The sequence below is a fragment of the Pseudorca crassidens genome, chromosome 9, assembly GCF_039906515.1.
Source record: "Pseudorca crassidens isolate mPseCra1 chromosome 9, mPseCra1.hap1, whole genome shotgun sequence".
In the NCBI taxonomy this organism is placed as follows: domain Eukaryota; kingdom Metazoa; phylum Chordata; class Mammalia; order Artiodactyla; family Delphinidae; genus Pseudorca; species Pseudorca crassidens.
In genome coordinates, this window is record NC_090304.1 from 64,208,524 (window position 1) to 64,234,779 (window position 26,256).

General features: G+C 48.5%; 1 protein-coding gene across 3 annotated transcripts in view; it reads right to left on the bottom strand.

The window, feature by feature from the left end:
* The window catches only part of ME3 (malic enzyme 3), a 197,770-nt gene that overhangs the window by 40,621 nt on the left and 130,893 nt on the right, over positions 1–26,256 (bottom strand). For all 3 annotated transcript variants that reach the window (XM_067750640.1, XM_067750641.1, XM_067750642.1), the window contains 3 exons: positions 23,015–23,090; positions 12,381–12,542; positions 2,824–2,927 (listed from right to left, as the gene is read on the bottom strand). In XM_067750640.1, the coding sequence (XP_067606741.1) occupies positions 2,824–2,927; positions 12,381–12,542; positions 23,015–23,090 (342 nt within the window). The remainder of the gene's footprint in view (positions 1–2,823; positions 2,928–12,380; positions 12,543–23,014; positions 23,091–26,256) is intronic.

Below are 26,256 nucleotides of genomic sequence, written 5' to 3' on the forward strand. Positions count from 1 at the left end.
GGCTCACTCCCCAACTACAGTATCCACAGAAACATCTGCTTTAGCTTATTAGAAAGTTAAAACAACCGAGTGTCAACCCCTGTCTTTTCCACCTAAGGACACATTCCTCTTGGCTGACGCATACTCTGTGAGTGGGTCTGTGAACGTGTCTGTGAACTGATTTTAATGATGATTTGAAGAGCCTCTTACATCCTAGTTTATTTAACCTTCTCACACGAATAGCACGGCTTCTCTGTGGGGAATCACGGAATGACTACTGACTCGCTAGATACGCAATGAGCCCTGGAAACAGGAAGGAAAACACCGGCTCTCAAAGCCAAATTCATTCCCTTCTCTTGTCAGCCACAGGTAATTGTAGAAAGCAGTCTGGCCTTGGAGTCAGCAGACTCAGGGTCAATCTGCCGTCCTGTCGGAAGCTGCGGGACCTGGGACAGGCTCCTTGGCTTCTCAGAGCCTCAGATTCCTCTTCTACAAAATGGGAATAATAAAACCTATCCTGCCCGCCACGCAGGGATCTTAAGAGGTCTGAAGAGAACACTGGGGCAGGGAGGCATCTTAAAGGACAATTGATGCTTACGTTTTCTCCTGTGACAGTGGCTTCCCCCAGAAGCCACTCAACCTGAACTTGAACTTGTTCTCACAGAGTCCCCTGCACTGTGGGATAGCTTGGATTTACTTTGAGCGGAAAGCCTCCTTCTTTAGCATTCTATCAATGGGTTTTTCTCCGGCTGGGTATACAGAAACAAGTCCAGTCCCTCCTCTGGAAGAACAGCTTTCAGACTTCTGGAGGGAGGACCGCATCCCCGGTACCCACAGAGCAGTCCCTACGTCTTCTCCCCACTAGGCCGAGCCTTTGGCTCCTGTCACTGCCGTGGCTATGGTTCTCCAAAGGCACTTCAGGTAATTTACCAGCCTCAGAGTATCTTGTCTGGAACTGAATGTCATATTCGGGATGATCTAAAAGGGGGAGAATTAAGCAGGACAGTCACCTCTCGTGTTCTAGATGATACGCCTCGGTTCACGCAGCCGACCCTCGAATTGGCTGTTTTGGTGGTCGTGTCTCAATAGCAGCCCTTCCTTCACAGTCTCAGCTTCCAACCCCTGACTTTCTGATTTACTCTTCTCTTTCCAGCTTATTCCCTCTGGTACCCAACTCAATCATTCTCAGGCCTCATCAGGACCTACTGTCCATTGCTCATACCGCTGCTCCTCACCGCTCCTCTCCAGCAGGGCCTTAGCTGTCCCTTCTCACCCGGCCTAGGCCTCATGCATCATTATAACCATCCCCTTGAATACACTCTCAACTCCTTTCTCTCTCTTTTTCCCTCTTGCCTGGCAAAATCCCAACCCTGATTAAATCCTACTCTCTGTCTCTTCCTGCCCTGCATCCAGACAGTGGAAACTGGCTAGAGAAAATCACAGAAAAGGTGTAACTGACCTAAGTTAAATTCATGATCAGTAACCTCCAGGAGGCCAGCAACCAGCCTCTAGTTCCCTAGTTTGGACATGCCAGTTCTTACCTCTTGCACCTTAAACCTCCACAGCCTCTGTCCCCATCCTCGCTCTCAGCAGATGACCTTGTCCTCCAAGGGGGTTCTCACACACACCCCCTCAACATCTACCCACCTGCCGGCATCTGTGCCTAGAGTGTGGCCTTCCCTCTGTGTGGATGGGCTCTGTGCTCCCACCTAAGACGAAGCTCCCAGGTGTGCACTGGATTCTTGGCCACTTGCTTACCAGCATGCCTACCTCCACACCCCACACTCCATTACCAATTTCATCCTTCCTCTAGGACCATCCCCATCCCATATAACTTCAGTGTTACTCTCCCTCATCCTAACAAATGAAAACAAAAAACACAACAACGATCGAATGCTTCCTTCTTATCCCCAGATAAGGAATCCAGGTAAGGAGACTTTAAAGTTTAGTAACCTGCCCAAGGTCAATGACCTGGAAGTGTGGGGTTGGTTTGCCCACCCCCAAAGCCCACCCAGATGAGGCTTCCTGGGCTGCAGAGGCCACAGCAGCTCTCTCTCCGGCCCACCGCTCTGGTTCAAGTGGCTGAACTCAGACAATGAAGTACTTTGCCGAGGACGTCCAGACCAGCTCTGCCTACCTGGGCACTCTTGGGACAGCAAGAAAGGCTGGAGGTTTTCAAGCGAGAAGGGGACCTGCTGGGTCTGCAGAGGCCTGCTGAGATGCTGAGACAGTTTTGACTGACTTGCCTGTCAGACTCAGCGTGGGAGAGCGGGGGGCTGTTTTGAGAACAGCCAGCATGTCATCCCAGCCTCAGCGGGGGAAGCGGGGGGCAATGATGGCAAACAGATGGGGCAGGCCAGGGCGGCAGGAGCTGTCAGTGTGGTGCACCCCCGTGCAGAGACGACACCTCGTAAATCTCGCAGGCCCAGCCCGTGTGGCCTGTTGTGGTGGCCCATTGATGCTGCCTGGTCCTCGGAGCTGGAAAATGACAACTAAGGTGGCCAGCTGCCTTCCAAGCCATTCCGTCAGAAGGGCACACTTCTCTCCCCTGCTGCTAACAGCATCCCTATTCCTGCCAGGAACCTAGAAGAGGTCGGCCCACGGGGTTTTCCTCCCGGGACAGCAGATACTTAACTAGCCGTCATCCCCTCCCCTCCCTTCTCTGCTCCCAAAGACTCTCCCAGAGAACAAGCCCATTTGGCTTTGAGATTTCCGAGTACACAGCGTCAAGTTGGAATTTTTGGACCATCCGGAAAAGCATGCATCTCTGGCAAAACCCATGCTGACTTAGTCATGCTATCTCTTAACAGGCCTCTTTCACAGGGGACAGGCTGACCCACTTACTTGTCCGTCACGGCCTGCATGAACTCGTCCAGAAGGTCGTCGTACTCCTGCCCACGCACGCGCCGGTGCTTCAGGCCAATGTACAGAGGGTCCCTGAGCAGCTCCTGCAACAGATAGCATCCGTCCCGTTAAGTGTCGTGGGTTAGCGGGAAGGAGGGTAGGAGGGTGGGAGGGAGGAGGCTGCTCCCCACTCCCCAGGTGCTGTCTCTGGAAGGGTCTGGAAGCCAAGCCACTGATGGAGGGTAGACCCCCAGGGGTCCACACTTTAGGAATCAAGGATGCTTTGAACAAGCAGAACTCTCTGATACAGTCTTCCAACCTCTGGCCGCAGCTCTGGGTTCATTTCAGGGTTTCTCAACAGTGGTACTGTGGACGTTTTGGCCTGGACAGTTCTTTGACCCGTATATTGTATTGACAGAATACTTAGCAGTGTCTCTGGGTTCTTCCCACTTGAAGTCAGTAGCACCCCCAGTTGTGACAGTAAAAAAGATCTGCAGACTTTGCCAAATGTCTCCCTGGGGGATAAAACAGCCTGTGCTGAGAATCACCCCAGGCGACATCTGGATTGAGGTACTGGGTCTTGTCCAAAGTCACTGACCTGGACTTAAATTAGAAAACATTCCCTCCCTCCCTCCTTTCCTTCCGTGAAAGCTTACTGAATACCTACCACGTGCCTGGCATTGTGTTAGTCCCTGGGGATACAAGGATAGACTGATACAACCAGAACTTTCCATTCAAGAGAGAGGCCCACCCTAATGCCGGCCTGTGTTAGGTGGCCCCTCCACTCCACCTCCTGCAGCTCTTCTGTCACAGCTTTCACACGCTGTTTGGTCATCCTCTCTGTCTGCCCTGGTCTGATGACCACTCCTGCCTCTCTGTACTCCTCACACACACCCCTATGCAGAAATCAGCGGGCTTATTCGTGCATGACACATTTACTGACCCTCTACGCCTGCTGCCGTCAGGACTGTCGGGGAATTTGTAGGTAAGGGATGGTCACTGCCTCTAAGGTGCTCACGGCCTAATGCAGGTGGCTGATGAGTAAGTAAACTCTATTACAGATTAGAGACATTTCTTCGGCACAAAGCACGGCACCTGGCAGCACAGAGAAGGAGTGGAGTAATTCCCGCCAGGGAACGGGTGGGGAAAGTGACACGGAAGAAATGGTCAGGCTTTAAAAGATGGGCAGATGTTGCCCGGTGGGCTGGGCTCTCCAGGCTTAGAAATCGGCACAAAGAAAGGTTGGGGGCTGGAGTTAGAAGGAGGAAGAAGTACCTGGTGCCCTGGTGCGTTTAAGAAACAGGAAGTAATTTTATGTTTTCGGGTATTTGGAAAGTATCTATTTTTGTGTCTCCGCCGCCACAAAGATGAGCTCCTTGGGGTCAAGGTTTTGTGTTATCGTCATCTCCATCCGGACTGCTCCTGCAGGATTCAGAGGCAAGGATGTCATGGGTCCTGCCCTCAAGGGGCTCAGAGTCCAGTCTCACCTCCACCACTGACAAGCTGTGTGACCTCAGGCAAATTACGTGACCTCTCAGAGCCTCCTTCTCATCTGTCAAATGGGGATAGAGTACCAGCTGCACAGGGTGATCGTGATGAGGAAATGAAATAATACACGTGAAAGAGCTTTGGGAATCATAACGTGCTGTAAAGTAATGGCAGCAGCTTTGACTTTCACAGCGTTTGCTAATGTGCCAGGTACTGCTGAGGGAGGGGAAGCCACAGCGAGGTTAAACAGCCGCCTCTTTCTTGGGCTAATAAGTGGAAGAATCTGGATTCAAACTCACGGCTGCCAGCTCCAGAGCCCATGGTCTTAACCACTGAGCCAGGCTGCTCAGGTGGCTCATTCTTGCTTAGGACACCATTCTAGCTCCATATTGCCTTGTAGGAGGTGGCAGGACAAAGGTATAGTGGACAGAAAAGACCAGGAAGTACCTGCCTTCTCAACCCCTCACCCCCAATTCTGGGTCCACAGAATCTGAGGTGGTTTAGGGCTTTCTCCAAGGAGCCACACGGCTACATCAGAAAGACAGTAAGGTTTAAACTTCTTTTCCCAATCTCTTTGCCTCCTGGGTTATGCATCCTTGAGACTGTTTAGGACCCTGCCGTGGCAGTTGTGTGTGTGTGACCAAAGGATGAGAGTGGGACATATATGGTGCCTACCCTTCCACAGGCCACTTTCAAAGTGATCATCTAAAAGTCACTTAGAGGCAGCAAACATCCAGCCAAGGGCGATCAAGGAAGTAAATGATGACGTAACACCTAGATGGACAACTAGGCAGTCATTGAAACTGGTGGCTTTTAAGACTATGCAGTCACCTGGACAAATGTGTATGAGATTACTCAAAATGAGAAAAGCAGGATACAAAATTGCACAGATATCACAATTTCAACTGTCTGACACATATGAACAGCCTGCAAAGGGCATATGCATAAATGATAAAAATAGTCTAACTCTTGGCATTTGCAGAAAATATTCACTTTTTAGTTCTTATAGAGGTGAAAGGGTCCACGGTAAATTATAATCTGTAATGTTTCCAAGTCACAGATTGGTTCAGGAGTGCATGAGGCTGCCAAGAGTGGATTTCTCAGTGCTGCATACATGGTTTCTGGGGCAGGTCCAATTCTCCAGTGGTACTGAAGAATTTTAGGATATTCCAAAAATTTCTCAGTATATCTGCACTTAAGATGAAAGGTCAACACTAATGAGGTACTACTGAGATATAAAGGTGACCATAAGAAGCTTTTAAAAAAAGTCCTGATATTTTATAATATTTATTTTATTTATAATAAAATGTTTTATGTCTGAAATACTTCAAAACTAAGCACTCCAAAAAATTGGGAAGAAAGTTTCTATATGGAGGTGACACGAAAATATAGCTTCTCATACTTGTACAGAAATTTCAGGTAATTCACTCCTTCTGAATCAAAAGTAGTTTGATCCTTATGTCTTACATACTCTCATGCCCATTTTACAGATGAGGAAGGTAGAGTTGTTCAAGGGTTTAAATAAATTGCCCAAACTCACACAGCCAGAAAATATCTAAGCTGAAACTGAGACTTGCTTTGACTGGGTCTCATGACAGCGCCCTTTCCACCCCATCATTTGACATTGTGGGGACCAGGGAATGTGGGTTTGGCTCCTGACCCCCTCCCTGGTCCTCCTGGAAGAGTCCAGTAGTGGCTGGAAGTTCCAGCTGGTCCTGTAGACCAGGCTGGGGAGCAGTGACAGCCTGAATGGGGTCTGGGGAAAGACCGTGTCCACATCTCCAGCCAACTGGCTTTCCTTTGTCAGGAGGGAAAATGACTTCTCAAAAACAGCAGAGGGTGGAGCTTCCACACTGTCTTGGTACCACATGGAACAAGAAATCCACATTCTGCCCTGCGTCCCACCGAGTGATTGGTTATAAGAATGACTGCCACCAAGGCGTGGGACTATGAACTGGCCTGGACCCTCCCCTGGCAGCCCTCCTCTATCCTGCACTTCCTCACATAAATGTTAAAAAGAGAAGCTTTCAGAAGGCAGTATTGCCAGACAAAATACAGGACACCCAGTTAAATGTGGATATCAGATAGGAGATATATATATATATATATATATATATATATATATACACACACATATATATATATATATTTAGTATAAATATGTCCCAAGTTTTGCATGGAACATACTTACATTAAAAAATGATTAGCTATTTATCTGAAATTTAAATTTAACTTGCATCCTGTATTTTTCTTTGCTAAATCTGGTAACCCCATCAAGAGAGGCAGAAGGAATCTTGAAGCTGGGAGGCAGTGTGCCGCAGAGGAAAGGGCATTGCCAGGCCCAGTGGCCCTGGTCAGATGCTCTCCCGGAGCACCCTCAGGACAGTGTGGTTTTAGAATCAGAAGGGGCTCTGGGCTTTGGCATCGGACACACCTGGGTTTGAATTCAGGCTCTGCCACTTAACTAGCTCTGCGACTTTGGGTACTTGTCCCTGCTTCATTTTACTTCTCTGTCCAATAGGGATAGTAATGATCTCTATTGCATCATGCAAGCTCTTTGAGGAAAGGGTCCTTATTCATGTGCATCTCCCTAGTGATGTTTACAGTGCCGGCGCATCGCAGGCCATTAAAAAGCGTTTACTGATGTGAGTTGCGTTTATTCTAGGACTGGGCTAAGGAGATGCTGAATTAAGAACTAGGGACGTCTTAGAAATCACTTGGTTCGGCTTCCTCCGAATGAGTGTTGGGGACCCAGAAAGGTTAAATGAACTGCCTAAGGTCACAAAACGAATTTGGTGGAAGCAGCTTCTAGGGCAGGGGTCTTCCCAGGCGGGATCAGCTTCCTCCCCTCTGAGCCTGCTGCTTCCCCTCTGCTAGGTAGTTGCCAAGCTCCCGTTGGCACTAAGTAAGCCTTCAGGTTAAGGCTCTATCCAGAGCAAATGAACCAGAGCTTCCTCCTCTGCTGTGGGAGTTGAATAGACCCTCCACGGCTGTGTGCCTGGCTCTTTCTAAGGTGAAAACTCTTGCAGACTAAACGTCATGGAAAGCAAAATGGCTGGCTCGTCTTCCCTTGCCATATCATTGAGCACTGGGTTTAAGCTGGAAGAGAGACGAACCTCTTGGTCTGGAAAAATATTTATCTTGCAGAGCAACGGGCACATGAAGATGTTACTCAGAGAGCATCTGGAGGTCTGGGAGGTAATGGGATTGGGTTCACGGTGTGGACATGGTGCACTTTCCCCCTCTGGGTGACAGTTATGCCCACCATGTATTTCTCTGGAAGCTCAGTTAAGCCCAAGGGTAAGCTACAAAGACCCTAGGAAGGGCCCCTTCACTGGTCACATGTGCACAGAGAGCCTGTGCCCGATGGCAACACGGGTGAATGCTGACTACTTATGAGCTGCGATAAAGACAATCTTGCCAGGTGGAAGGAACCCTTCCATACCCAGCTCTGTGGGCGATCCCACGCTGCCTCAGCAACCAGTAACACCCAAGGCACAGTCTACCAGGCTCTGTTGATGATCTGTCCCCTCCATCCCCCTCTTTAGTCATTTCCACAGAGACTTTCACATCACCTCCTTGAGAGGAAAATCCATTGAGGCTCAAGACTTCCGCAGGAGAAGCCAAGCCCTGGGTTGTCCCACAGAACCTTTAGCACAGAGTGGGCCAAGCACTGGACTTGGACTCAAACCTGGCAGAGGCCATTTCTGCCCTGGGGCCCCTTTTCCCATGTGAAACGAGGGGGTTGAGTGAGAAGTATTTACATATAATATCTAGTAAGTATGACATCTACTGTGAACAGTCTGTGACTCTGCTGTGTGTATATGAAACAAGATGTACAAATCAATCCACACACAGACACAAGGGAGGGAGGGCCGGAGCAGGTGCCCTGTCTAACTGGGCGGGGCTCCCTCCCCCTGGTCCTTTGGAACTTCATCACGGGATGTCCCTCCTTCCTGGGATCACGTCTCACATATTTATTTTTCCAAACCTCCTTGGTGTCGGCAGGTAAAAGTGACTCAGAGTTTCAGGGCTGCAGATAGCAGATGTTTTCCTTCAACAGGAAACCTGGAGGGGTGTTTTCTTTGACTCTGATTAAAGCTCCTTTTGCCTCAGAAGTTTTTTATAGAGACATACACACAGATGGTCTAGTTGTTCTGAAACTAAAGCCTTCACAGCAGCAACCCTCCCTGCACTGCCACGTAAGACGGAAGCTGCAAGGCAGAGCCTCCCTCTCCTGTTGCTGTGTCTTGCTCTGGGTGAGAGATGTGCCCCCAGACTTCTAGGGGAAAAATCTTGCAAACTGATCATCTTTTAAAAAGAACTCTAGTGTGGAAGATCACATAGTCAATGCATTTGAAAAGACAGAAATCATTGTCTTCCGTCTTCCCAATGTTGGCCTCTTTGTAACTTTCTTGAAGAAGGTCTGGCGGGAGTTCACCTTTCTTTGCGGGGGAGCGCTGTGAAAATGGCATCGGTGTGCCCTAGTTTGATCCTGAGTGTCCATGGAACACAGACTGTGTGAAACACCTACTTTCTCAGTCTTCATTACCCAGTCTGTGACACAAATACTTGACATCTTGGAGCAGTGTGCCACAGTAGACAAGGCCACTCTGGTGCCAGAGAGACCAGGGTTCAAGTCCCAGCTCCAACACTTAGAGCTGTGTGACCTGAAGTAAGTAGTTAACGTGTGTCAATCTCAGTTCCCTCATCTGTAAAAAGGGGAGAACAATATCTCATACAGTTGGTGTGAGAACGAAATGAGATTGACGGACTTCCCCAGTGGTCCAGTGGTAAAGAATCCATCTTCCAATGCAGGGGAGGAGGGTATGATCCCTGGTCGGGGAACTAAGATCCCACATGCCACGCGGCAACTAAGCCCACGTGCCACAACTAGAGAGAGAAAACATGCAAGCCACAACTGGAGAGAAGCCCGAGTGCTGCAACAAAGAGCCCATGTACCTCAACAATAAAGATCCCGCATGCCTGAACGAAGATCCTGCGTGCCCCAACTAAGACCTGACGCAGCCAAAAAAAAAAAAATAATAATATTAAAAAAAAAAAGAGAGATTGAAATATACAAGTGCCCAGAACTATGCCTGGCCATTGCAGGTGCTGGCACAGGTCTTACTGGACATGGAGAACACTGCTTTCTCTCTCGTCTGTGGTGTTGCATGGCAGGTCAGGCTGTGCCCTGTCCCCTCAGCTGGGGAATCCTCTGGTCCTTCCAAAACTCTCTCCCTTCCACACCCAGGAGGGAGAGCTGAGGCAGAGGCCGAAAGCCCCAGGGGGGAGAAGCAGACACTTTGAGGAGACGTAACACATGAGCCATTAAGATGATCAATTAGGTGACAGTGTTGAAACACTGACAACTAAAAGATTCCACCCACGCCTGGCTCTCATTTATCTCCCTCAGCCTAGCAGAATGCCTGACACCTACTAAACACTTCATAAACTTTAAGAAAATAAGTAAAGAGAAAGTGCTCACAAAATAATCTTCATTGAAGAAATCAGAACAAAATTAGGGGCACAGCATGATTAATTAGGTAATACTGTATCTACGTCTATGTACACGCACAGAGAAACAGCGGACAGGAGCACAAATGTAGCGTAGTGGGAGAAATGCCACTTCCTTCTCCTTTTAAAATGTTGAATAATGTTTTAAAGTTACTTTAGTAATAAAAATTCTAAAAGTCAAGACATAATCTTTACTCATAAAGCAACAAAAACCCGGGCAGGCAGTGTGGTATGGTGTGGGGAGAGGAGCGCTCATGTGGATTAGGACCCACTCCTGCCACTTCCAGCAGATCTTCTTGGGCCAATTAATCTCTCTGGGCCTCAGTTTCCTCAGCTGTAAAAAGAGGGTAATAACTGAGCTCCACTCACAGGGTTATTGTCAGGCTGAAACAGGGTGGTCTGTGAAAAGGGCCTGGCCCTGATTACTCAGAGTTTCTCACCATCTTTTCTGGTGGGTTTGCTACAAGTTGGCACTAACTCTAAACTTTAGCTCATCATTGCTGAGTGCTGGACCTTCAGTGACAAAGGATCTAAGGCATCTGCTAGAGGCAACCAACTCCCTCCCAAGGGATGCAATGGCCTAAGAATCAGTCTCAAGCCGTTCCACTTCTTGCCTAGAGCCAGCTTTTTGGAGAGAGAGAGAGAGAAAGATAGAGAGAGAGAGAGAGAGAGAGAGAGATGGTCTCAAACAAATCCAGTTGGAACATGGCAGGAGGTGATGGATGGGAATAATAACTAACACGAAGTTTGCTATACTCGTCCACGTTTGTGCGGTTCCACACATGTCCTTTGTGGCTGAGGGACAATTTCAGCAAAACCCAGGCATGTGGCTGGGGAGGGGAACCACAGTGCAGAGCAGACCTTGAAGATGGGTCTTAATGAGCAGCTATAAGGCTGTACCACCACGCAGCCTCCCTTCTCCTCGTCTGGTGGGGAGGCATATAGAGAAGAGATTTAGCGCTGGGAGAATACCTAGTAACTTTCTGGTCCAGGCCCTAATTGTACCAGAAGGGGATGGTATCTAGACAGGTACAGGGACTCACCCGGCTGTCAGGGGTACCGGGACCAGGGTCCCTGCTTGCCGGGCCAGCACTTCGCGTGCTCTTCTTGTCCTCCCTCCTCCCCCTCCCACCCCCGTGAGTTCTCAGCTCTGAAGCCAGGTCTGTCTGCTGCTCCTTCATTTGACCGTATCTGTGGATGAAGCCTGAATAAGCATCACTTCTCATTAGAGGCTACAGTGCTTGTTCTTGTTTAGAAATGAGGATGTTGTGTGGCATCCAGGGAGGAAGGAGGCCATGCAGAGTCACAACAAGTTTTCTAGAGAAAGATCAACTCAGAATGCAAATAAGTATAAGCTTTTTGACAATATGAATCGAGAATCTAAAACATGATCATTCCCTTTGCTTCAATATTTCCTTTTCTAGGAATTTATCCTTGGGAAATCATCAGAGATGGAAAGACTGATTTGCAAAAACGGGTATCACAGCACAATTATATTTGCAAGAAGACTAGAAACAACCTAAATGTCCAAGAGTGGAGGGTTTCTTACATGAATTGTGATATGCCAGGCAGCTATGAAAATGACCTTGTGGAATAACGGCTAGTGATCTGGGAGAAAACTCATGACATACATTACACCTAAAAAAGCAGGATACAAAACCGTATATGCAATATAAACTTAATTTTGTTTTTAATAAACGTTTCAGAGGGATAAGGCTGGAAAGAAATATCCCAAATTGTAAACAATGATTATTACTGGCTCTGTGACTAATATTTTATTTTTAATACTTCTCTGGAGTTTTTTCAATGAACATGAGAAAACGTTTTTCTCAGATGGACATGCACTGATTTTAAACCCAGAGATAAATATCACCAAGAAGAAATTCTTTTATGTTCATGATACAGAGACACAGAACTGAGAACTGCAGACATGCACAAACACCGTGACCCAGAGTGGTGGTACCCAGAGCAAACTCTTGGCTGGGGTTTGAGCTCCTTAAATCCTAAACCTCCTGGAAGCCTGCAGGTGGCTCTCAGCCACAGCTCGGGTCAGTTTCTCTCCCTGGGTTTGCAGGATTGCTCATCTGCCTGATCCAGACATTTCAGCCCTTGGTCCTGGCGCTTTGAGTTTTAATCCTTTTACGGGAGTAGCTGGCCTCTAAAATGCTGAAAAAACACAGCCCAGCAGCCACTCTTGCCTCAGCGGCTTTCTTCACTAATGGATCAGAGAGAGGCCATGAGGGCAATGGAAGCTGCCTAGGGACACGGGACAAGGAAGCACAGAAAGCCCGCCCAGGGGATACCTTGGCAGGAGGTAGGGGAGCAAGAAGACCCAGCAGTGGCTGGGGGGAGAGGATGGGACTGGGAGAGTGGGATGGGCAACCAGGGAGGAGAGAGGTTCTGGCATCACAGCCATGTAGGGGAGGTGTCCTGGCAGCGGGGACCCCAGAATGAAATGGCCTGATGCTTTGTAAACAGAACCACCACACAGAGGTGCTCCCCACGCCATCCCAGCTGCCACCCTCTGGCTCCTGGCCCAGGCAGTGCGTTACCTCGTTGTTGGTGCCCACATCCAGCAGGACAGGGAGGCACTGCTGCGGGTTGACGCCTCCGCACGCCGTGTACAGGGCCAGCTTGCCCACGGGGATGCCCATGCCGTAGCAGCCCAGGTCTCCCAGGCCCAGGATGCGCTCCCCATCAGTCACCACCACAGCCTGAAAGACAAAGCAGGACGCCATCAATCAGGGACAGCACCTCCTGTGACAAAGTGCTCGTTTGTACAGCACGTCAGGCCTATCGACTGGACGCCCACCGCCTCTGCTGCGGGATGAAACAGCTTGTCTGGGACAAGGCCAAAGGATGCTTTCAACTGCAGGTGGCGGGCCCTTCCCCCATCCCCTCCCCTTTCTGGCAGGGCTGGAGAGAAACCCCGCTGAGGTGAGATGATGGAAAGACACCGGCCTGCATTCCGAGGTTCTGTTCCTGCAGGAACAGCTGGAGGGAACCCACACCGAGTCATTCTCCCTCAAAGAAATTAAGCAGACTCTCTCAGCTTGAGCTCTGGGGCTGGGGACAGGGAGGGAAGGCAGAATGAAAGGAGATAATAAAACAAGTGTTTATGCTGCTACTACAGCCCCAGGGTTTAGAGACCCATATATGTGCTCTCCGCCCTGTTCCGGGGTATAATAAATCCAATCTGTAAAAACCAGAGCTCCTTGTGACGTCTGCTAGGGTCACTATTCCACGGGAAACCAGGAGGGTTCTCAAGGTGTACTGGGATTGTCTTTGTGTTTTGGCAAAAAATCACAGAAGGCATAGTAGGTACTAGACATAGTACTAGTTCCAGGCTTACCTACTGTGAATTAACAGATGCTGATGGAGCTGATAGTGATGACAGAAATAATCATATGATAATGATGGCTATTCATTCCCTCATTCATTCATTTAATACATCTTTATGAAACACCTGCTTTGCAAAAGACAGTGTGCCAAATCCTGGGGGAAGGAGGTTCAGTTTGCTCATCTATAAAAACAAGAATGCGTGGACCCAGCCCTCGAAAGGACTAATGGGCAAAAGAGAGGTGGAACATGTATAGTTATACTGACTCTGGGGGAAAAGTGTGAGGGCAGCGGAACAGCTCAAGGGCAGCGGAACAGCTCAAGGGCAGCAGAGACTGAGAGAAGGGAGAGGTACTTCCTGTAGGATAACCTTTCTTAGGTGAGGGGACACACGTGCCACATCTTGGACAGGTGGAGATTATCCATTAGGGGTACAGCTGGGGAGAAAGGTATTTGATGCAAAAGGAAATTAAGGTTCAGGGTAGAAGTGGGGGGAATGTAGGCTGTGTGTGTGGGTTCAGGTCCCACGAAAGGAGAGAATGGAAAGTCAGACTGCAAGGCGCCCTGAAGAACCCACCAGGGTGACAGTGAAGCTGTTTACAGGTCACCTCAACTGGCTCTCCAGCACTGGTTCCCTCCATCTCTAAGTGAGTGGAGTTTATGGGGCCACCCAGCCCTCCACTGGAACCAGCTTCGGGTCAGGACTTAGGACCAGCTCTGAGCTGTGGCTGTCCTGGTTGGCCCCAAGCGTGGTGCCGTGGGCACCGCAGAGGTCAGTTTACTCCACGCAGGTACAGTGGTGGGCTGAGCACCGGCGATAAAGAGACGAAGATCCACTCCTACTGGGGAGGGTTTATGGTCCAGCACCCACAGGCTCTGTGGAATCTTCTCTCTCCCAGGGTGAGAGCACACAGGGCTGTGCTGCCTTTCGGTAGAAGCAGGTGTAGAGACGCGTAAAGCCACACCTCCACTGCTGGAAAGGGGGCTCTGGAGAGCGCAGCGGCCCCATGAAGGTCGTGCTGTCCCCCTTAGATTGGTCTCCTGCCTCCAGGGCGAGTGTCTCCGTCCTGCATCTCCCTTGCTCCTCCCCCGCCCTGGCAGGGAGGCCCGTCTGGGATAGTTATCTGTGTTTCACAGGTGAGCAAACTGAAGCTCCTGGACCTTCATGCTCTGTACATATTTGTTAAGTATCAGCCAACCGCCAGGCACTGTGCTGGATGTTTCCACATCAGTTATCTTAGAAATACCAGATGACTTACCAAGGGCACCTTGCTTGTGTATGTGGCAAGTCGAGATTCTAATCAGGCTTCAGGTACCTGGTTCAGGGCTCTTTCTACAACCCGGCTGGGCTGGGAAAAAGCACCTGTGCTCTTGGCAAAGTCCCGTCCCGCCTTGGTGCCACCCTCTCCGCAGCCTCTGACCCCCTGCTGGCAGCTTCCCCAGTGAAGCCTGTGCCTTCACGCTACCCCTGAGTGCCCAAACTCTGAGCATTTCTCTATCATCTCTCCTAATCAAAGCCTCCCTATTCTGGTTCCCATTCTCTTAGATTTCTCTCTGCTGAGGGGCAGTGAGTGACACGGAGTTCAACAGAGGAAATCAGCTACGACTCTAGGGTGTTCTCCTTATAACTCTGGGGCCTTTCAAGATGGTAGCGGGGGGACTTCCCTGGCACCTTGGAGGTTAAGACTCCACGCTCCCAATGCAGGGGGCATGGGTTCGACTCCTGGCTGGGGAACTAAGATCCCGCCTGCCTCGCAGTATGGCCAAAAAAAAAGATGGTAGCGGGGCTCTGCAGGGCCACCCTCCCAGCCTGGGGATGTCCAAAGGTGCTTGACTACACGCCTGACTCCTCCGAGGGAATGTCTCACCTCCATCTGTCATCCACTCTCCATCCTGCAGTGCTAAATGGCTGGATTATTGCAACGGCTTCACAACCAGGCTCAAAGGCCTTTAGTTACTTCTAACTGTCCATAAAATAGAGTCCAAAAGGCTTATCTCTTTCATGACAGGAACCCAACATGCCTTCTGAAACTCTGCACACAATTGCCCCCTCTAGCAGAACTGGCCTCACTCCCGTCAGACACACTCTGAATTCACCAATAATCTCTAGCCTCTCAGCCTCTATATTCCTGTCACTTTCTGCTCTTTCTCCAGCAGTGCAAATCCTGCCCGTTACAACCCAATGTGAGTTCTCCTGGCGCTTGCTGTATCTACCACGCACCCGGCCTGCTCAACCTTCCTGTCTGCCTGCCTGCCTTCTGCAGACATTTATTAAGTAACTACTGCTTGCCAAGCCCTGCATAGGTGCGATTTAAAAATCTGATGGTGACAGCATTTGGGGTCTTATTTAACATTTTAAAAAATGTCCATTTAATCTCACCAAATAGCCTAAAGGTTAATGGCAGGGGTTTTGGCGTCTGATAACCAGTATTCGGATCTAGGTTCCTTGATAACCCACCAATATGTAATCTTGGGTCATCAGATAACTTTTCTGAGTTTTAATTTTCCATAAAATGGGAATAATAATAACGTCTAACTCGTCAGCTTGTTGTAAAGATGAAATGAAATAATAAGTGTCTCATTTTAACCAGGCGCCTGGTGCCTTGTAAGTGATTGGCAAATGGTCACTGCTTGTATGATTATATTGATGGTTAGTATTGGGGGCAAAGATTACATAGTAGAATTTTTAATTGTTTCGTCTGGCTTTAGTTCAGCTTCACCATAGAAAGGCCATGCAACAATTATATCTGTTAAATGAGTGAATGAAAAGGAAACCAAGGGGAGACCTTGGCAGCTTTTAAGAAAGTCTGGCCATGAGAAACTCAACCGCATTCTAACCTTGACATTGTCGTTCATTCCAATGGCAAATACTGTCACCTCTAAGCAAACACTTACAGCTCACCATCTGCCAGATTGCCACTTGGATGTCCAATAGTCCTCTCCAATCCTCCAAGTCCTTTCCCAAATTAATCTGCTTTTCCCTTTCTCTCCTTCTCAACTTTCCACTTCTGCTGTCCTCCCTCACTCTGTTACCTCCTATCTCCCAGGCTCAAAACTGCCCAATCTACTTTGACTTCTTCTGTCATCAGTCAACCACAGTCAATTGGTCACCAAGTTCTGCTGATTTGACCTGCTTCCATTTTTCTCACCTGTTTCATGATCTTCATCCCTATTGCTAACCTTAGACCAGCCCATCTGCGTCTCACTTGACCACTTTAGTGGTTCCCTGATTGGTCTTTCTATTCTTGGATTCTCCCTACTCCATTGCATTTTTCCAAAGCGCACCCAGATTTGTCACGTTCTTGCTTCCAAACCTCCGATGGCTCCTGATGCCTATAAAGTAAAGCTCAGACATCCTCGACTGACATTTGAGGCCTTCCGTGGTCTACGCCCAATCTGCTCTTTGAATTTCGCCTTTATCCACTCCATCCAAACTGAAACGCTGTTAATCTTTATAAAGGGTGTGTTTTCTTGACTACACGCCATTTTACACCTCAATCCCTATACCTCCTTGATCCAAACCCTACCTTCCTTGCATGTTTCAAGGAACGATTCAAGAGGTACTTCCGTCCATGAAGCTTCCCTTCTGGAAGTTATCACTCCCAACTCTGCATTCCTATAGCATTTTCCTCTCCCACAGCACCTATCCCTTTCTTCCTTGTATTATAGTTATATATATTTCCTTGTCTTTCATAGCAACTCTTTAAGGGGAAGTAAAGGGTCTTGTCCTCTTTGATTCCGCTTAGCCTGGGGCCTGCAATGTGATATGAACTCAGTAACCGATGGACAATGTCATAGATCCAACACAGAGAGCAAAGGCTCTTCTCCATGGGACTGAACTCAGAACTGGAGTAGATGAGCAAGTTCAGAGAGAAGATGCTGCATCCTGTTTTTCGTGACGTCAGTGGAGCTAGAGCTGTGGGTCACTGGAGAAGTCGGGGTCAAAAGGCTGAGGGCAAACTTGAGCAGCACCCTGGGGTTTTAGAGCCCAGCAATAGCTACCAGTGGACTGGCTCACAGTTTCCTTGTTAGGATGGCTTTTACAACTCATAACCCCTCTGTAGTATTTCAGATGGCGAGGAGGAGATTCAGACGACTGAGGGATGGTGCGGCCCATTCTTTCTCTGCCTGCTTAGCTTCTGACTTACTGCCACCTCCCTCAGCCTGGGTGGACCCAATGGGGCTGACCCAGGACTGATCGGAGGATCACGCCTCCTTGCTTGCTCTGGCTCTGGTTTCCCTGGACTTGGAGCTCTGGGCATGGGCTGCCCATAGCACTGTGTGTGAGGCCCTCCCCTTCCTCCTGCTGTGCCTTCCTTCCCGCTTATCCTTCCCTTTCCTCCTCCTTTTTTCTCTCTCCACAACATAAATAATGCACAGTCCGTGGTCTCAAATCTTGGTTCCATCCCTCATGAGCAAAGCTGAGCTAACCTCTCAGCTTCTTTGTCTATATAATGGGGATGAGAACAACCCCTGCCTCTTGGAGGGTCACTGGGAGAAGTCAGTGAGTTAGTCTGTGTGGAGCACTTAGCAGAATGCTGGTGAGGTGGACAGGGTACTGCGCCGCCCAGGTTCCCCTTTTAGGAACGAAGGGGTTATTCCCCCAGTGGTACCCTCAGCTATGAGCCTATTCTGAGACTTTCCTCAACTGAAGAGAGCCACCTTGACCAAAGTCACACCCCGTTCCCAAGGCAGCAGCCCACAACCAAGGAATGATGGATGCAGGGCTACCAAGGCCCAGATCCCTTGGCCCAGCTCAGGATGACTCTGAAGGACCATCCCCGCTCATAAGCCTCCTAGCACGCCCAGCTGGGTCTTCCGATGGCTCCCACGTAGCCCAACCTCTCTCCCTTTTCCCTGTCCTGCTTCCTTTCCTCCTAGAGGTGTTGATCCCAAGAGCACTGCCTGATATGCCAATCTCCATCTCAGAGAATGTTTCCCAGGAAATCCAACTGCTGACCCCGACTGGGGTTTAACCTATAGTGGGCGTGTGCATGACAGGCAGGCACTTAGCACTAACATCTGGTCCAAGTTTAAAGGCCCAAGTGGCTGGTGCCCAGAGGCAGGGGATGCTCCTTTGGTTCCAGTACTCGGCCACCTCCCAGCAACTCCTTCCCAAAGCTGCTGGGACTGGGATGAAGGAGAGATTTAGGACCTTGGGAAAGCTCTTGGGGAGGAGGGCTTTTCTGAGCTGACCATTCCTCCTGGCTCCGGGAAATGGTCTCTGTGGGAAAGAGTCAGAAAAGCAGTTCTCACTCCCCTTTGTGATTTATGCTGGAAAGCTCTGTGTGGGCCAGGCTGGCCCGTCCTCCCTGAGCAAGAGGGGCCCACAAAACTGCATGGTCCCCAAGACTAAGCTTTGGCCTCACTTCCCTCACAGCCTACTCCTATTACATCTCAGTCTGCAGTTCTGCTTTCTGGCTGGGAAGCCACAGAAACTCAGCTTTTATCTTCTGAGTTGTTTCGGAAGCTTCTCTGAACTACCCCTCCCCTCCAGCCAACAACATCAAGGTCCAGAGATACCTGTGCCTTGCAAAACTCTGTCTGCCTGCCCTATTCAGAAGCTGGGGAAGCGATGGCTCAGCAGCAGGGCCCTGGGTGGCATCATCAGTTACTTGTGGACGACTGTGGGTACCGCTTAACACCAGCTTGCTCATCCGAGAAAAGTCACGCCCCTACCCTACCGCTTCTCCAAGACCCACCTGGGGGGTTTCAGAAGCACTCCTTACCCCACTCTGGTCACAGTGTGAAAATCAAGTGAAATACTGAAGGGGAGTCTCCATTAGCACCAGAGTACCATGAAAGGGTTAATGAGCAGAGATTCCCTACTTAGGGAAGGAGTTCTTCATCTCCTCTTTTAAAGGTAACTGGAGAAAACACACCAATAAACAAGAAAAACTGTGGCTTAGAACATGCTGAACCTTTGAAAGGGCAGCCCTGGAGTGAGAGAGAAGGACCGTCCTGAAAAAGGCCGGTGATGGGGCAGGATATAGACAAGGGGCAACCTGATCAGTCCTATTTGACTTGTACACACGCCAAACTATGTGCCCCATATTCAGAGCTCCCGGTTTTTCTAGAGAAGTCAGAAATCCAGGGTTTAAAAAAATTTTTTTTTAAATGAAGTCTCTTAATTTTAAAATGTTGTCCACGAATTCAAATTTTTCAAAAGTCACTTATTTATTTTTTTATTCAACAAACTTTTATTTATTATCTTTTGTATATCAGTCGCTATGCTAAATAGGTTCTGTTGATCCAAAGATGAATAAAAGAAAGTACGTCCCCTCTAAGACAATTTAAGAAAACACCCCCCACAAACACCCAGGGAATTTAACAAAAAATACTTCTACCAATTATATGACTCTCAATGTTTTTAAAAATTGTATTTGCAGATAAGATGATCAAATTTTAAATGGGACAGCTGCTCTCACTTGAGCTATAGCATATAAAATTAATATAATAACATTACAAAGTAATACTAAAATCATTAAGGTGAGTTTTTTCAAAGAATTCCTTTTCAACTGCTAAAATTTGTTTCATTTTTTAAAAATTGACTTTATTGCTAATAAGACCAGCCAATGTGCCAGAAGGAATCTAAACAGGATGCCAGTACATACTGTTCACAACACAGATTCAGAAGTAAAAACTCTTGGCCTTTTTTGGGTCCAGGTCTCCTTAGACATTTTTCCCGCCAGCTTTGCTTTGACCCCAGCCACTGTGAGAAGAGGATATAAAACACGGTGGGTTCCAGAATGTTCTGTGCCTGGAAGATCTCCATTCAGAATTTTTGGCCAAATGTCCCATTAATTCCCCTTTGACTAAGGCACTTTGGGGTCAGATGAACTTGGGGTCTATGAAGATCATAGAAAAGGGACTGGGTCTAGAGTTCACACCGAGGCTACATGTTTCTGAAATGTGGGGTGAAGCCAGACTCTGCTGTAGGGATTTAGGAGGGAGTTAGCTCAGGGAAGCCTTTCCCTAATGAAAGAATTTGTTTTTCAAAAGTCACTTTAAATCAAACATCTCTAGGGACCAAACTGACTGGCTGCCCTTTTGTGGTCTGTGGTTCCCTGGTAAGGGGACCCCCTCCTCGGCCACCCTTGGGCGTCTGCAGCCTCTTCCCTGCACTGCTGTGTGTGCTACAGCCGCCTTGTCCACCTCCAGCAATGACAGTGTCCATTCAAGTGCCCTTCAGTGTTGTACAGACTTTATCATAGTTAATCCTCACAATTTCCTGTGGTGAGATCAGAGAGGTTATCCGCACACACAGCAGGTAAATGGAAGATTCAAGACCAGAACTCAGGTCTGCCTGGTTGCAAAGCCAGAGCTGACTCTTCTACATAGTTTCTGAGACTGACCTCTGGCCTCCTCCAAAGTGAAACAGGAGTATAGGGTGAAGGGGGAGAGGTGGCCCCAGGCATTCACCTGTCCACTCTGGGGTACTGCAGGGTGAGTGGCCAACAAGTCACCCTGTTTGTTCCTCATCCTCGGGCTCCTATCTTCGGCAGCACAGACAGTCTACTGTAATTGTTTCCAGGTCGGTCTCTCTAACTAGCCTGCAAGCTCCTTGAGGTTGGGCCTGTGCACCTTCTTTATCCCTGAGCCCCCCAGAGAACTCCTATAGAACAGATGTTACTAATGGCTGTTGAATGCAACTGAATTAGATGCACTGGCCCAGATATCTACTCATGAAACTTATGCTTTTCCTGGAGGCTCTGGCTACTTCTCCTTGTTTGAGGCCTGCCGAGTTCCACCTCTCCCAGGGTGACCCCAAAGCCCTCATTTCTCTTTCTCTAAAATCACAACAGATACATCTTCATCTCTCTGGAGACACTTAGAACTTAGAAGTTTCTCAGAATATGTTGGCTGAAGTCCACGGATACTTAGCAGCCAAGGTTCTATTTTGAATTCGTATCTTGATTTCCCAGTCAGAGTGAAGCAACGTGGGGTCGGGGTCTACACTCCTCAAAGCAGAGTCCTGGGTGCAGTTTTGTAAAGTTACGCCCTGACAAGAGGAGTGATGGGGACCTGAAATCCAGCCCATGAGCCCCTCACCAAGGCCCTGTGCCAGCCTGGAGGAAGCAGTGCTTTTCTCTTACTGGTTAAAAGGGGGTGTCTTTTCATCTTATTTTTTAATTCCTCATAGCTTGCACAGAGGCACCATAGATGTTAGTGCAGACCCCATCTCCCTGCTCCTGGCACAGGGCCTGATAACCTGGAAGATGTTCATTGTGTCCACCTACTGGGTTCATTCAACTCAGCAAGCATCTACTGAGTGCCTACTGCCGACAAGTTTCACCACGGCTGAACCGTCCAGGAAGGAGGAAAGATTAGTCTGTAGGACCTCAGAGCATGGGAAGGCTGGAGTTAACTTCCCATCGAGTGAGCTGGTTTCCCGTAATGTGCTCAAGATTTTATTATAGATTCATCCTAGACACACCTTGGAAACTTGCTTCTTCTGGGACTGGGACCAAAACTTGCAGGGCCAAGGCTTGCATGTAACCAGAGTCTAAGCAGATAGGCAGGAAAGAAGAGCACAGGGCACATCACACCCAGACAGAGATGTACGAATTGAGCTCTTCACTGAGGCCAGGACTGGAGTCCAAGGGCCTCAGCTGTGGCTCAGGCCTGGCTGCCGAGAGCCAAGGTCTTGCCCTACTGGCTCTGGTTCTGAATGTCGCCACACCCCCGAGAGGGACAGAAGTGGGTGGGACACAAGGAGAGGTTGGTAGAGAGAAGCTGTCCTCAATGCCTGGTGGATAGAGGTGGCCCAGGGAGCCGGCAGGGACGGAGGGAGGGAGGGCCTGGGAGCAAGCAACTTTCAGCCTTCCAGCATTGCCCCGAGAGGTACATAGACTGGGCTTGGTCAGGTCCAACCACTCCCCGGCTCGAGTGCCAGAAATGCCCTCACCAAGCAGCCAGAAGACGTTCTGTAATTTTGCTTCACCCGTTTGTTTGCAGAAGTGACAATGATCTTAGAATCCAGAGTCCCTGAAACTCTTCCATAGAAGTCCCCATGACAGGAGGAGATCTGGGGACACAGCCAGAGGCTAACACGTTTCTACAAAGCTTCATCAATTTTGCATTCTATATTATATCCTGTTTGTCACATATAAAAAAGTTTCCTTAAATGTTTCAAGTAAAATTGATGCTCCAGGAAACAGTGCCAGGTTCATTTTTGCCACTCTGCATATGCGTCCCTTCCCCCCCGCCCAACACATACACTGCAGTGTACGGCCAGGTGTGAAGACATCGCTCATCATAAACCTTTTCTCTTGGTGCAGAATGTCCCTGCCCTCTATCTTAGTCCCTCCAACGCCAGACCGTCCAAACTCTACCCGTCAACTCAAGGCCTTGCTCCAATGTCACCTCTTCCACTAAGTCTTCCCAGATCCCCTTCAGGCTAAAAGTAATCTCGGCCTCCTTGAACACCCCCAGCTCTTCAGTGTGCCTTGTTTATCTCGGATCAGCTTCCACCTGTTAATCGTTTGTGTCTCTGTCTTATTTTCCTCATGAAAAGTCAGCCACTTGAGAAGAGGGTCTATGTTGGATTTTTCCCTGAATCCACCATGGAAACTGGCAGTGTGTATATTCAGCAGGTGCTCAATACATGCACTACTACTACTACTACTACTAGACATTTTCACACGGATGCCTGGTTAATGCAAGCCTTTACTCCGTGGTGCATTTGTGCTCGGCTGTAACTGGTCTATGGTCTGGGCCTGGGGAAGGGATGCACTGTCTTGCCTTCAGTGTTGTAATGGCCCATTTCCTAGCTGAGAATGACTCTAGTCCAGGCTGAAAGGATTCATCCAACAATAGAGCAATATCAAAGAAAACAGGGCCATACCTTAATATTATCTTCTGGCCAAGAGTTCAGCATTGTTGCAAGATGGCCCTTGTCATGAATGGTGATAAACAGCCCACTGGGAAAAGAAAAACACATACACACAGAGAAACCAGTCAGACTAGGAACAGAGCAAAGACTACAAGTACTGTGTATCATTGCATCAGTTAATTTTAACCGTAGACCTGGGCAAAAGGGGTCCCTGCCCAAAGCCCCAGCAATGTTAGAGAGCCCTGCTCTGGTTTTCCTCCAACTCTTCCCCTCCAGAAGGTAAAGAGGTCCATGGGGCCGAGGGATGTACCCACCCGGAGCCTGTGTTCACAGAGCCTGTACCTTCCTTCCCCTCTCTAGATCAGGCACACAGGACCCCAGAATTCTCTGATTGAGTGGTCTCAAGGCTGCTTTTAGGGACTCTGCGAGCCTTTTCTCTGGGTCCCTCCTTCCAAGTACAGACTACACTGCAGTGGGTGGATCCCTAAGCCTGGGGCTATGACTGGTACCTGGACGTGTGGGTTGTGATGTCCAGACACTCATACACATGGCCTCATGCCAGCCTTGAGCCAGTTTTAGAGTCTGAGAATTCTAAATTCAAACTTGGCCTTCCAGACCATCATGAAGGTATATTTGTAAGGGTAGGAGGATGCGGCATATCTCACTCAACAGTTTATTAGCAGTTAACAGTTATTAACAGTTTCTGAATTTTGTGACCCATTACTTAAGTCATGCCCTCGTCAATACTGTAAACACCCATGGCCCCGCTCTTTGGTCTCACCAGGCTTGTAAAACTCTCACCCCTTGAGGAAACCCACTTTCTGCTCCCTGTGCATCTCCACCCAGGCAGCCGAAGGCAGATGGAAACAATCCTACTACAGGGCAGACTGATCAGTGCCACCACCCACTCATCCCTGTCAGCCCACATAGACTCTCAGTACTGACCAGCCTCTGTGCCTACAGAGCTTCTCTGGTCAAAATTCACTCTTTGCAAAGACTGTTTCAAAATCCTCTGTTCTCAAACCTCCAACTGCCTCACCCTTCCCCCCGCACTGCCCTAGTGACCTTGTCTCTGATGTCACAGGAAGCATCTCTGTCAGTTCCTCACCAATGAATCTACAAACTTCTGCATCTACAGCCAACCTCTTCATTCCTCTTGTTCCAGTGAAAATTACAGAGCCTCACACCGTTGATGATCCCTCCTCCCACTCTCTGTCTCTCTCAATCTCTCACTCTACTAGATTTTCCATTAGCTCTAAAATATGCCCAAGTCCATCATCTTAAAAGCTTCTGGCTTCTGGTAGTGACAGAGTCACTTGGACAGAATAACATTTCTGCAGATAACAATGATGAGATGGTTAATCGTTAAACAATTTATCGTTATTGTTACGTTACAAAATTATTTTAAATTAAGGCAATGGAAGTTGGCCAAAAACAGGCAGACACTGGACGGGAATCTACCTTCGAAAGGAGGAATTAGATCCTTTGCGATCTGCAAATTTGCAGCTTTTTCCTGAGAGCGGTCTAATCTGCAAGCAACTTGGGGCCGCAGAAAGCCAAAGTCTTACTAGCTTGAGGTGTCAGAGAAGTGAGCTGGAGCTGGAAGAGCAGTCAGGAAGTGAAGGGGAAAGTTCTGGAAGGGAAGGAGATGCAGAGAGGATGAACTTCCAAGTCTGTGTGTAAACCCTGCCCAAATCACTGGCTGACCACTCAGGTATGCATACCCAAGGGCCTGGCAAAAAAAAAAGAAAGAAAAAAAAAGCTGCAGCTGAACGCTGAAAGAACCCAGCAGAGATTTCCATTGCTGCAGACCCGTAGGGACAGAGTTTGGAATTTGAGTCTGGCCAAGTTAAGTCCTTCCTAGAACAAAACTTACTCTTCTGAGGAACAAAATAATCTAGAATTCACAGAATGTAGGGTACAGAGAGGTCCATTATAATAGTCTGCTTACTTTATACATGTCAGACATTTTCCATAATAAAAAGTGTAAACAAAACAAGAAAAATACCACCAAAGCCCAAATTACTCTTGACTTTCACGCTCCTTGTCGAGACTGTTCTCTCTCCTTCCTTCCATAGCCAAATTTCTTGAGAGTATTGTCTACCCTGGCCACCTCCATTTTTTCCTCTTCCCCGAAACATGTCTTTCTTAATATCGTGCTGCCAACACTGCTCTTGCCAAGGCCACCGATGACGTCCATGTCCCTAAATGGCAGCAGCTTTCTAGTCCCCATGTCCTTTGGCTTCTCAGTAGCATCTGACACTTTAAACCACTCCCCACCCAACCTCTGGCTTCTGCGACTCCACTCTCTGTGAGTCTTCTTCTGCCTCTCAGGCCGTTTCTTCTTAGTCCCTTATGCTGGCTCATCCCCCTATCAGGTGGTACAGTTCCTCAAAAACTTGCACTACCCCATTCTCCTCCTTACTCTTATTCTTTCTCTATAGAATCTCATCGGTGCCCAAGGCTTTTGGCCAGTGACTCTCAAATATCTGTAGACCAGAGATTCTCACCTTGGGCACTGTTGACATTTTGGGTTGGATAACCCTTTGCTGCAAGGGGGTGGGGATGTCCTGGGTGCTGCAGAATGTTTGGCAGCATCTTGGTCCCTACCCACTAGATGCCGGTTGCACCCCACGCCCTGTTGTGACAACCAAAAATGTCTCCAGACGTTGGTAAATGTCTCCTGGGGAGCAAATGTGACCCTGGCTTTAGAGCCATGGTTCTAGATCCTTATATTTAACTGCTTGCTTGACATCTCCACTTGTGTGTCTCAAAGGCACCTCAAACTTAACCTGTCCAGAACCAAATTTACGATCTAAACTTGCATCACTATGACTCAAAGACAAGACAAAACGAAAATCCAAGACAGACCTGATTCTTTTCTCCTGCTCCCTTTCTCAGTGACTATCACCCCCATACATCTAGTTTAACAACCTCAGACCCCTGGAAGCATCCTTGACACTGTCCTCTCCCCTTTTATACAACCCCTTGCCAAGTCCTTCCTTTCTCCTCTGTAATTAGCTCCTGGTTCATACACTTTATTTCATCCACGACACCACCTACCTCATCCAGGCTCCCAATAGCTCTTCCTTAAAGCACCAAAATAACTTTGTAACATCCTCTCTTGTCTCTATCTAATCTATTTTCTACACAGTAGAAAGAGTGATGTTCTTGAAATCAAAGCCTTACCGTGTGATTTTTTTTGGCCGTGGCTTGTGGGATCTTAGTTCCCTGACCAGGGATTGAACCCGCGC